Here is a 12,973-nt window from a genome sequence, read left to right as displayed (position 1 = left end):
CCTTCTTACGTATAAAGACGACGAATTCGAATAATCCGCTATGACTCCATCATTCGAGCAATCCGCTATGACTCCATCGAATCTCCTTTCGAAACTCCCTTCGAAATGTCTCCGTCGAATCTCCTTTCTCCGTCGAATATCCTTTCTGTACGTCTCCGTCGAATCTCGCACTCCACTCTTTCGAACTCGCACTCTTTCGAACTCGCACTCTTTCGAACTCACACTTTTTCGACTTTATCCCTTTTATCTTTCGTTACGATATTTTCTTTTTCAAAAAAGTTCGCGATATCGGAGAGAGAAGTAAGGAGACAGACAAAAAAAAACAACAACACGAGAAATTCATCGTTGCTAAAATCGATTCTCTGAAGCCGCGTTCGTTGATCGTCACGCTTTCCTCGATCGCGCTCGCGACGTCCAAACCGACGTTAAAGCGGCGTTAATTTCGAAACATAAATATATGCACTTTGTTGCATAGGTATATTTATATATTTATAAGTATGCACTCGTATATGAATAGTCAACCAACCCCGACTATGGGAGGTATAACCCCGTGTGAAAGATATAAGACAAATATTCAATTATTTTAATTATTAAATTAAGTTACTTTAAACATTTAATTTAATAGCCTACGTTTTACCGTAACGTATAAACGCAACAATTATATTTCTTTTATGTATTTTATTAAAAATCACAAACTAAAAAACTGATCTATTAACCCCGGTTTTCTCTATACCTAGGTAGCACATATACGTTTCAGAAATGTTTTATAAGTGTTTTTCCGAAACGTTTTATAACCAATTTCTAGAAACGTTTTTCATGAATTAAAATGTCCATTCGAAAAACGTTCGCGCGTTGGAACGTTTCTTTTCCGATAAAATAACGTTTAAAAAACTATTATAAAAATGTTTTGTTTTAATGATAAAGACATTTTAGATAAAGACGTACATTTAAAATTCTTACTTTTCACATCTTTTGAATGTGTTTATGACGTCTTTGAGACATGCGTGAGAATGTTCTAGAAGCTTTATGCATATACCATCTATGACGTCTGTTCTTTTTCGAAGAAATTCCTGAACTGGTGAAAATTCGTGCAATAAGTTAAAGTGAAACAAAATATACCTGTCTCACTCTAACCCTAATTGCATCACTGATGTGCACTAATTCAAGAAGTTCTTCAAAACGGAACACACGTATAAATGTTCTTTCAATGGCCACGTCAGCAAAACGTTTATTTTGCAACTGTTGGAAGTTCTCAGATTTATCCGATGACAAATAAATTAAAACCGGTAGGACAACATTAATTTAAAAGTAAATAAGTGGATATATATGTGCATGGATAAAATAATTTATTTTGTGCAATAATTAGTGCAATATAAATTTAAATGTTTCAAAAAAGGTTATATTAAAGCTATTTTATATTTATATATATATATATATATATATATATATATATATATATATTAGTACTTACTTACATAATACAAAATACTTACCATAAAGTAGCTAGGTCGATAATACGAACGTTGACAAACTGCTTTGTATTAACAATAATAAAACTAAATAGCCAAACTGGTTTTATTATAGCTGCATGCACTGGTGTAATTATATAGAAGATCATTTTTCCTTCTTAGGTAAAAAGTTTACTTGAAAAGTTTCAAAGTTCGCAAGTTAATATTAAAAAAATAAATATTTGTTTCTTCGTTATAATAGAGAATGAAATAGATATACGACATAGTTTGTAAAAAAATTAATAAGATTTTATTTTATATCTATATGACATATATCAATATTTTCAAAATAAAGCGGTATTGTATTTGTCAGGTTTCTGCTGTTATAAAATACAGACTATTACATAGTAGCAGGAAATCTTTAATGAATAATTAAATCTTATCGCATAATAGTTAGCAATTGGTTATACGTATAGTAGATATTTATGTATTAAGAATAGAAGATTCTTTGAGTATTCTAAGTACATATAAAACACTGACTCATGACATAGAAAATATTTGATTTTTCAGCAAAAAAATTTTAACATATGTATATATATATTTGCTATATTATACATATAAATTTCTTTATTGTCTTTATTGATGATCGATTAAAAATATTTAGTTATTTTCAACATGTATTAAATTGAATGTTTTATAATAGCTGCTGAAAACGCGATTAATATTATACACGAGTATTTGTATCAATTATTACTTACTAATTATTTTGACCTAATATACAATTATCTAATAATGGTACTGTTATAAAATTATTTCCAGCAATATTTAGTGGAGAAAATGTAGAACCTTAGAACTGAAAAAATGTTGCAACAAATCCGCTACTACTCATAATATTCAATGTTACTTTGAACACGAATCTTTTTTCTTGCCCCTTTGGTATCCGATGGATTGACGATAAAATTCTTCAGACAGCGTAATATGCGCAGCAATTGTGACTCGCGAAATCTATTGTAAAGAGATTAATAATATTATCACTTTTCTCATTTGAAATATATCTCCATAATCTAGCGGCATAATCAGGAATGTGAACATGAAATACAGTGAGCGTCATTCCACTCTGCATTATAAATATCGCATTAATGCTGGGGGGCCATATATTTACAAATACATACAAAAACACATAATAGTCTTGTACGATTCAACAGTAGACTATTTGCAATTTCATTCCTCGTGCCCCATTTACCAATTTTCGCGCGTTACTTTGACACTATAATGAATTCGGCCCAAAAATTGCAAGCAACTATGTATGTTGCACTTGCGATTCACCGCAAGGAGAGCCGAATAATTTTCTATCAGTATCGACAATTACGCGGTGTTCCTCTGTAACCAATCGCGAATCGTCGCATGATTGTTGTCAATCCATCGTATGTTGGATTCCGCACGCTCCACCGCTTGCTGTATGGTTCGCGTTGCTGTACCAAGTTCGTCCAGATGTTCCTTTGCAAACTCTACCAGCTAAAAAAGTAACATAAAAAGTAAATATGTTGCAGAATTATCTTTTGAAAGAGTATAACGAGATTTTTGTGGAAATTGATTACATATTTTTATTTATTTATCGAATTTGCCAAGAAGAACTTAACATTTGCGTAATGTTTTCTATTAAATGTTTTATTTTTAAGTTTGTTTTAAATTATCTCAAAAATATATTCATACTATTACTTCTCAACTTACGTCTTTCAATTCGTATCTTGTACTCATTCCTCTTGTTGCTGACTTTACGATGTTATTGACAGTTGATAGCGACGTTCCAAAACTGGAAATAATAAAAGGTTTATGTTATATCAAATTTTCACAGTAAAATATAATTCTACAACAAAGATCCATAGTAATTAAAATTATGATAATAAAAATCTGCGATCTGCTTCCTAACTACACAAGATTAATTAATGTTTCTATAATTAATGATGTTTCCTAAGGAAAGCTTTCCATGATAGAAGCATACGAATATAAGATATACAAACATAAGAATATAAGAATATAAGAATATAAGAATATAAAGGATTGACAGCTTACTATTCCCTGAGATGCGCCCATTTATTTCTAAAGTAATCAAACGTGAGTTGTTGTCCGACAATATTGTTGGCGACCGATCCGAAAACTCGGGTGGCATCTTGCTTCCTGATTCCCGAATTTTCCGTAATGGCCCAATCTAAAAATCGATTTAACAACCATATCTCTCTTGTGCAGGCTAATGCCTGCAAGAGCAGATCCTTCTCCGATCCTACGTTGGTTCCTCGGTATCGCTGCCAAGCAAATTTCCATTCGCTTTGTCCACCCACTCGAATGGCCGTGCAGTAAACCACGCTCTTCAAATTCGGCGAAATTCTAGAACGCAATTTTTTTTTATCAGTTAAGAAATTACAAGTAAACAATTTTATTAATTATTCTTTAAAAGTAACAAAGAATTTAGAACACAGCAATTAATATGTCTAACGCCGGCAACATGAATCATGCGACCTGATCACTGCGGTCATCCTATTCATCAAAGAACGCAACAGTGTATCAATGAATAATAATCTCATCTTAAATGATATGATATGATATGATATGATATGATATGATATGATATGATATGATATGATATTATATGATATGATATGATATGATATATGATATGATATATGATATGATATATGATATGATATATGATATGATATATGATATGATATATGATATGATATATGATATGATATATGATATGATATATGATATATGATATCTATTGATATCTCTCTATGATATATGATCTCTGCTCTCTTCTCTCTGCTATCTTCTCTCTGCTCTGCTCTCTGCTCTCTGCTCTATGCCTTGCTCTCTGCTCTCTCTCTGCTCTCCTGCTCTCTGCCTCTCTGCTCTCTCTCTCCTGCCTCTCTGATCTCTGCTCTATGCTCTCTGCTCTCTGCTTCTCTGCCTCTCTGCCTGCTCTACTGCTCTCTGACCTCTGCTCTCTGCTCTGCTCTGCTCTCTGCTCTCTGCTCTCTGCATCTGCTCTCTCTCTGCTCTCTCTCTGCGCGGCTCTCTGCTCTCTGACGCGCTCTGTCTCTGCTCTCCTCTGCTATGCTCTGCTCTCTGCTCTCTGCCTGCTCTGCTCTCGGCTCATATGCTCCTGCATCTCCTATCTGCTCTCTGCTCTGCTTCTTGCCTCTCTATCTGCTCTGCCTGCCTGCTCTCTCTCTCTGCCTCTGCTCATGCTCTCGCTCTCTGCTCTGCTCGCTACTTGCTCTCTGCTCTGCTCTGCTCTCTACTCTCTGCTCTGCTCTGCCTGCTCTGCTCTGCTCTGCTTGCTCTCTGCTCTGCTCTGCTATCTGCTCTGCTCTGCTCTGCATCTCTGCTCTGCTCTGCCTGCTATGATATATGATATATGATATAATATTCCCACTTACGGATTGTTGACGTCTGGGTTAGGAGTGTTACGCCAATTCTTAAATTGTTGCACGGCGTTCGTAACGCAATTCTCATGATCGAAGTTGCACGCCCAATTTAAAACGTCAATTCGGGTGAAAACTGTCAGCTGAGGATCTCCCACTTTGTCAATGAAACCGACTTGCTTGTATACATTATCGAGCAGTTTCAATATGTACAACTAAAAAGTATTAAAGATTAAAATAATAAAGAATCATGTATTATTATATATTCCATGCTAATATCATTGATATTAAACATTTAATTGTAAGTATAAGTACTTATTGATATTTCTTACAAATATCTATCAGCGGTATTTATACGTACTCTGAATTTGTCGTAACCTTGGGTCTTGATTAACATATCGTTGAGATAATCCATAGCATTGAAAGCTGCTTTCCAAGGCAAATACTCGATTTCGTGGGCCAAGTAAGACGTGACATCAAAAGCGATAGTATAGTCGAGCTTTCCAGCTTTAGCCAAGTTAAGAGCGTCGTCGATCAATTGCGCTCGATTAATCGTCGAGATATCTTTGAAATTTTGCTCATTTAATTGTTTGATTATCATTTGCCAGTTTGCTCTATCATAGTTCACTCTATAGTACCCTGTTACGGAAACACAATTTATATCATTTAACGTTGTATTTATATTCTCATAATATATTAAAATATAACAAATAAATCACCTTCTAAAACATTTATTTAATATATTTCTATAATAGATCTAGAAAAAGTTTACAGAAACATTAATAAAGTTAATCAAAATTATTTAATAATTAATGTTCTCGAAAGAAACTATAGAGATAAATAATAAATTACGCATTATGAAAGTATTTTTTATTTTTATCTCAGAGAAATATAGTTCTTTTTTATAAATATTTTTATCAGAATATAATTACCAGTTTCTTGCACGTTAAAAAGTACCCACTGAGACGGGCTTACATCCAAATCGTTAAGGATGACCGAGCGTTCCGCTTTCATCCATTTCGTAGGTCGAGTGCTATTGAAGTTTAATTGCTTCTCGCTCGTATAAGTGATAGGTACCCACCATAATGGTTCCGACTCAGATGTGATCGTCGTGCCGCTATTACGAAGCAGGAAACGTTCCTACGAAAGACGATAAGTATATAAATGCAATTATAAATTACTTAAAGCATAAATAATTCGCGTTAGTCTATTTATTATTCGCTATAATGTAATATTATATACTTTATATTTTTTTGTGACGAAATAATATCTGCGTAATAGAAAAAATATTAAGTGGAACTGTATGTGAATCCAGACATGCTGGCTTCTACTTATTGTTATTTAATAAGCGACATACTTTATTCAATTATTATTTAATTTATGACTGTCGGCATACCTGTGTCAGCGTAATACTATTATTGTTGTAGTTACGTGAAACAGTAACTACAGGAAAGCCGGTTTGCAGGGTCCAAGTATCCATTATTTCTTTAACGGTTACGCTTGGGTCAAGTACCTTATCTTTGTGAGCTTGTTTAGTCAAAGCGTGCCACAAATCATTTTGCTCCGCACTTTGATAGGCTCTGATGAATATGCAGAAATACCATCAATTATTTTTGCATTATATAAAAATTTGTTTAAAACATTTCATTTATATTTATAATTACGAAAAAATGTTAAGGTTTATTATTATTAATTTTAAATCGCTTTACATAGAAATAAGTGCAAGTTTAGGATATTAAATAACTTTTACTCACTTTCCATTCAAATAATTAGTTAGACCTTTCTTGAAAACGTCTGTCGTGAGGAAATGGTCCATCATTCTTATTATAGAAGCACCTGAGCAATTTCAATATGGATATAGTACATTAAATTACATTTGTTTAGGATTGTCATAATTTACATAAATCGCGAAGTACCTTTTCCATAAGAAATCTTGTCAAAGATTTCACCGATTTCATCCGGATGGCCGACCTCAATGGATATAGGATGGGAAGATTCCAAAGCGTCTAAACTGAATACATTTTGAAGATCGTGAACGACGAATTGTTCCAGCGCTTTCCACGTCGGTTCCACCTGCATGTTTAAAGAATATTTACATTACAATATAATAGATACATAAAATATATTCAAAACATTTAACATTTTCTAAATCAATTTCCTAAATTGCCGATTTGTCAACACCAGGGTTATTCCATGCAGACAACACGCATGTCCCAAATCGGAACATATGACGTCTTAAAGACGTCATTAAGACATCATATATCCCGATTTGAGACATTGTATTTACTAGGATAATAGCAATTTTGACAATACGTGCGATATGTAACTCTGTATTAGTTAAACGGCTTACCGCATCCATGCCAATATATTCTATATAACTAGCAAAACCCTCATTCAACCAAAGATCCGTCCACCAACTTGGAGTGACCAAGTTTCCAAACCATTGATGCGCAAGCTCATGAGATACCACGACGGCTACCCGCTGCTTGCTACCACTGGTCGATATACCTTCCTGATACAACATTGCTGTCTCTCTAAATCGACAAAATAACTAATTGGTTATTTCCATATCTATAAAATTATTAATGTGTGTTTTTAGCTTTACGTAACGTAAATTATAACAATACCGGTATAAACTGTTTCAAAGAATTTTCTGACATTTTAAGTACCATGTTTTAAATAATACTCTTGTATATACATATAAACGAGATGTGCTTTTCCAAGCTTAAGTCAAATCAACAAATAGCAAAATAGATAGATTTAATAAAATTGCTTTAATGTTTAGATTAATCGCAAATATTGATTAATAGTTCCTATATTATAAAAAGCCTACTTGAAAAGAAATCCGTCACTGTGTAATTTTATTAAATAATGTTAAAGTAAAAAATAGAAATAATCAAGATAACCATTTCAGTGTTAAACAGACATGTTTATACACAACCAACAAAATAGTATAGAAAAACTCTGCCTAATATCGCACCCCATTTTTAAAATCCAAAATTTTGACTGAAAACTCCTATAAGAATATAACTAAACTGTATCATTTTATTCTAGGATTATCATAATATGATCTCCATGACATGAATGTGTTCGAAGTTTACTTTAACTATCTTTCCTAAAGAAAAACAAAAAAGTAGCATTTTTTGACATAAAAAAAATATTCCTAATTTTGCACCCTTATATATATACATATTTTTATAAACACAGTTCTGACTGAAGTAAAACAAAAGATCGTCCAAAACAGCGTTCAACAGCTTCCATTGCTCACTAACAGAATGCAACACATAACAGTCTCAACGTGATATGAAACTTCCGTTTATTTACGATATTGCAATATGATTGATAATGTTTTCTTATTTCATGTAATATTGAAGTAAATATAATTATTAATCGTCAATGCGCACATGATATCCTTACCTATATGTTATCAATCCCCAATTTTCCATGGCACCGGCGGAGAAGTCAGGTAACGCGACCATATCCATTTTTGGTAAAGGGAATTTGATTTTGAAATAGTCCTCGTAGTATCTGAGTACTTTCGGCCCAATATTCAAGCTATATTGTGATTGATTAATGGCATCGTGGCGCGCCCAAACTCTAAAGTTACCATCTTCTGATTTCCGTACATCAAAATCGGAAACTATGAAGGCCACCAAATACGTAGACATCGGTACCGAACGTTCATAATGATCCCACACGTATGTGTCTAAACCGGGCCTGATTATAACAAAATAAAAAAAAAGAATGCTCCTTCAAACTCCTGAAAACTCTACAACACTTATTTAAATGATTTTTTCTAAAAGTCAATATTTTAAGAGAAATATTGCACGTTAAATACGTTATAAATTATTTTATATTATTACGTTATTATTATTTTTATCAACTCTTTTTTATTTAAACAGTAGAAACAATATTTTTTAAATGGACTTTGTCAATGCCAAATCGCCACAATGGGATATACATTAGCTTTTTTAGTGCAGTATTTGGATGATTATTATTTTAATTACGTCAAATTTTACGTTTTAGATACTTTGCGCTAAACAAAAATCTAAATTGTAAAGAGAAATCCATTCAGTTGAATCACAAAATAGATTTTGTAATCCCGGAAATTACTCCAGAAGATACGAACCAGATATACGAAACGACGCAACGGCGCCAACGTGAAAGTATGACATACAATTTACAATTACTCACACTGGCATCGGTTCCCCTTTTCTGGGCATATTCGAGATAGACGTCATGTTCCTGGGACGTGCTATGTTGATTTGGAATTTGGCTTTCAAAGCCGGTTCGTCGAAACATGGGAAAGCACGGCGCGCATCCGTCGGTTGAAACTGAGTCGTGGCAATCCATCTATAATGCAGAAGCCCGATAGGTACCTTTAGCAAACAGTCGACAGGAGGAAACAAGGGTTTGAATTTGTACGTAAGCCAAGCACGCGACCGCAACAAGACTATTCAAAGAATAATCACGCTCTATTCGCCAATCAAAACACTTTGCGGTGATAAGCCCGAATATAAGATAACGAAATAAAATTTTATATATATTATATATAATATATACAATATATATATATATAATATACAATATATATATATAATAACAACTTTTCTCTTTCTTTCTCTTCAAGAAATGAATTTAAATTTGTCTTTTGACGTTTCAAATGTTTTTATGTTACAATACAGAGAGCTATGCTTTTTTGTCTAATTAGATGTTCCGTAGGTTGAAGTTTCAGGTTTTAGACTTTAGATGGACAATTGAGCAATTGATTGAACAATCAATAAAACAGCTTTATATCAGAATACACTAAGATTAAATGGTATATTTAATCTTAAAACAAATGAAGCACGAAGGAACAAATCTGAATTCACACCGGCCACAAAGTTTCGTTGCGACATCGTTTACCTCGTCTGATTGCCGACCGTATATGAGCTCCTGTAGAAACCCTGCAGATAGTCGTTCAGATGGCCAATGAACTTGAGATGCACGACGTATTGCTTGCCTTTCTTCAACGTGTTCGATGTTCTAATCACGTGAAATTGCCTGTCGGTGTCGTTTCTCTGCTCCACGATCTCGATTACCTTAGTCTTGTTGCTCTTAACCAACAACTCCCTGATACTTGTAAAGCCCTCGTCGATCTTCATGTCGACAACGTGCAACGTAACATTGTTCGTATCTTTTGTCACGTTTACCAAAATTTTGACCTAAACAAATTGAAAATATTTCTGTTTTTATAAGGCAGCGTTTATAAAAGGAATTAATAATTCGACGTTGAATTTCATCAAATACCATAAAACTTGAATACCGTAATTTTAATTATATGTGAAATTTTTAATTATCTCATTATAGTGCTCAAAGATATTTCAAAATTGTATATATGGAATTCTACACACAAAACTGAAAATTTTTTTAATATAACCGAATAGAATTCTCTTTAATCCACGAGGTCTAAAGAGAAATCCTATACACATTTATATTTTCTCCTCCAAACGCAATTCGAAAAATCATTGCGAGCTAGAACAAACAGCTGGTAAAAAAGTAAAAGAATAAAAAACGAAACTTGACAGAGAGTTGAGATCGGGACACACGTGATTTGCCTAAGCCTATAGTCCCCATGAGTCTAACATATGAAAGTGAACGGTTGCATCAATCGCTATATACTCCGTCCAACGAGAGATCATGATTAATCAAACATAAATAACGATGAAGCACAGAGCCGCAACGAGGTGTTCGCGTTAAATTATTTTTATTTTTAATAGATATTTTTCAACACATTATTAAAAATAAAAATAATTTAACGCGACACCTTGTTGCGGCTCTGTGCCCTATCGTTATTTATGTTTGATCAACCATAATCAGTCGTTGGACGGAGTATAGGCGCGTCTCTCTTCGTGACGGCAGTAATAGCTTACGTATAGAATTGAGAATTAAGTACATATAAGAACATTACGCTTTCAATTCTCACTAGAAAGTAGATGTTCATAAAGTAGTCAAACCGGTTTGTGTGGCAATAATTTGAAGTAGTGAAGAAAAATATCTTACAATGTCAAAAAAAGGACAAAATATTTCGGTGAGTGCTTAAGTACGACAGTCAATCAGCAAACGTAAAATATTAAATTAATTATAGTTAATTATAGTTATAGTTAAAGTATATTTTTCGAAATAAACATCTAAATAACGAAATAATAAGTTATAATGAAATCATCTCTCTCTATAGAATGAAAATATTACTCTACAAATTCTAAAAAATTATATTTTGATAAGATCTGATAGAACAGCAAAACACGCAACATATAATTAATCAGCGCATACAATTCGTTTAAAATGTGCCAAAATTCATTTGTAAACAGAAAACTTTTTATTTATTACAATGTATCATTGTATATATATATATATATATATATATATATATATTAATTAAAATATATCAATAAATTAATATATCATTATTATTAAAAAATATGTGTTATAAAGCATTATTACCTCGCCATGAAAAGTGAAATTGCCCTCCCATATGAAGGGTGTCAGCCATAATTCGTACAAATCAGGCACGACAGCCTTTGGTAATCTGACATCTAATTTCTTCTTCGTTGGCATCGTCGGGAAACTTCTCCCGGTCTGCAAGAGCGAATCGCCATCAGAGCTCGTGCACGTCTGAACTTGTTTCTCCTCGAGGCAAGGTGCGAAATGGTACACCAATAAACCGGTGACGACCAAACTAATTAGAAAAAATGCGCCCAGAAGGAAGGCGCCGCATCGGGAAATCGTGCAGCCTCTTTTACGTCCGAACGTGGTTGTATGCGCATCCATCATCGCCAGAGCCTCACGAGACTGAGTCATATCATGCGTGAGCCTGGCAAGAAAAAAAACACACATGCGCACTTTTCAGTTTTACCGCTCCTTTAATTTATGCTAATTGTTGCTTAGCATAGTTTATAAATAAATTAACATTATTTTTCTTTAACTAGACTCACGTCATCGATCTATTTGATTCTTATGCTATCTCGCACTTTTTTATTTATAAATATATAATTGCATGCATTAGTAAATTTAATATATCTTATAATGCAATTATATCACCATGCAATTCTCACTGCAACTTTTTAAAATCTATTTACTTTTGTAATCTTATTTTGCGATGTTATTTTTTTGTTGCGACACTTAAAGTAGAAAGGTCTATAATCTTTTTTTTTCGAAATTTAAGGAACAATTGTCTTTAAAATAGTCAAAGTTTCTATTATTAAAATTCTGTTATTAAAATTGTTAATATTAAAAAGATTGTGAAGTTTCCGCAAAATATAAAATATGTAATGTAAAATTGATGATTAGCCTTTATTTCTTATGTAGAAATTACAAATATAACTGCTATTATATTATAGAAGGTCGCACGCGCTTTACCTGATGTGAATAGTTTGTATGTGTACAGATATAAATATAGAAGTCTGCAAAGGTGATGGTAACAGGAAAATTCAGTCGCTTTAAATCTATATATGAACAGATCTATTATTGCTTACGTCGACAACTAGACATGAAGAGAAAGAAAGAATGATAAAGAAAAAGAAAACATTTAAATGTAGATATTTAGTATCTTTTACAGTAAAATCAGCATGCAAAATAACAAGCAAAAGTCGAAAAATTTGCAAAGATAACGATACATCGTATAATTGTTGTTGAAACGATATATATCCCCAGCGATACTTTCTTATCTAACAACACGAAAGAGGATATACTCATTTAAACTTTTTAACTTTAACTTTACTTTTTTTACCCATTTCTTTAAAATCTTTAATACATTTTAACTATCTACAAAAGACGTTTACATAAAATGTTACTCAATTATTTATTTAACATTTTTCTAATATTATATATATATATATATATATATATATATATATATATATATAATACAAAAAAATATGTAATTTCTTTATCAAATACAAATATCCGTTTTACATTTAAAAAAAACATTGTCTATTTGTCACGTATTTATTTAAAAATATATAGAATAAATACAAGGAAAGTAAAATCAGTAATGAAACCATTTAACACTTTAACTGGACGTTTTATACAAGCATATCGTTTGAATCGTTTAAATCA

General features: G+C 32.5%; 1 protein-coding gene across 2 annotated transcripts in view; it reads right to left on the bottom strand.

Annotated features, from left to right (window-relative positions):
* Positions 1 to 1,735: 1,735 nt before the first annotated feature.
* Superdeath (Suppressor of ER stress-induced death) overlaps positions 1,736 to 12,973 on the bottom strand; it is a 49,497-nt gene continuing 38,259 nt past the window's right edge. For both annotated transcript variants that reach the window (XM_077401436.1, XM_077401435.1), the window contains exons 2-15: positions 11,360 to 11,729; positions 9,782 to 10,080; positions 9,071 to 9,229; positions 8,294 to 8,593; positions 7,227 to 7,410; positions 6,793 to 6,949; positions 6,631 to 6,712; positions 6,273 to 6,456; positions 5,809 to 6,016; positions 5,238 to 5,515; positions 4,892 to 5,091; positions 3,522 to 3,833; positions 3,180 to 3,261; positions 1,736 to 2,963 (exon numbers count right to left, since the gene is read on the bottom strand). In XM_077401436.1, coding sequence (XP_077257562.1) covers positions 2,814 to 2,963; positions 3,180 to 3,261; positions 3,522 to 3,833; positions 4,892 to 5,091; positions 5,238 to 5,515; positions 5,809 to 6,016; positions 6,273 to 6,456; positions 6,631 to 6,712; positions 6,793 to 6,949; positions 7,227 to 7,410; positions 8,294 to 8,593; positions 9,071 to 9,229; positions 9,782 to 10,080; positions 11,360 to 11,716 — 2,952 coding nt within the window. In that variant the 5' untranslated portion in view covers positions 11,717 to 11,729 and the 3' untranslated portion in view covers positions 1,736 to 2,813. The remainder of the gene's footprint in view (positions 2,964 to 3,179; positions 3,262 to 3,521; positions 3,834 to 4,891; positions 5,092 to 5,237; positions 5,516 to 5,808; positions 6,017 to 6,272; positions 6,457 to 6,630; positions 6,713 to 6,792; positions 6,950 to 7,226; positions 7,411 to 8,293; positions 8,594 to 9,070; positions 9,230 to 9,781; positions 10,081 to 11,359; positions 11,730 to 12,973) is intronic.

This window comes from Temnothorax americanus, unplaced genomic scaffold (assembly GCF_048541705.1).
Source record: "Temnothorax americanus isolate GAGA-0224 unplaced genomic scaffold, ASM4854170v1 Scaffold142, whole genome shotgun sequence".
NCBI lineage: Eukaryota > Metazoa > Arthropoda > Insecta > Hymenoptera > Formicidae > Temnothorax > Temnothorax americanus.
Note: the sequence above shows the minus strand (reverse complement) of the source record. Positions and strands in the feature narration are given on the sequence as shown.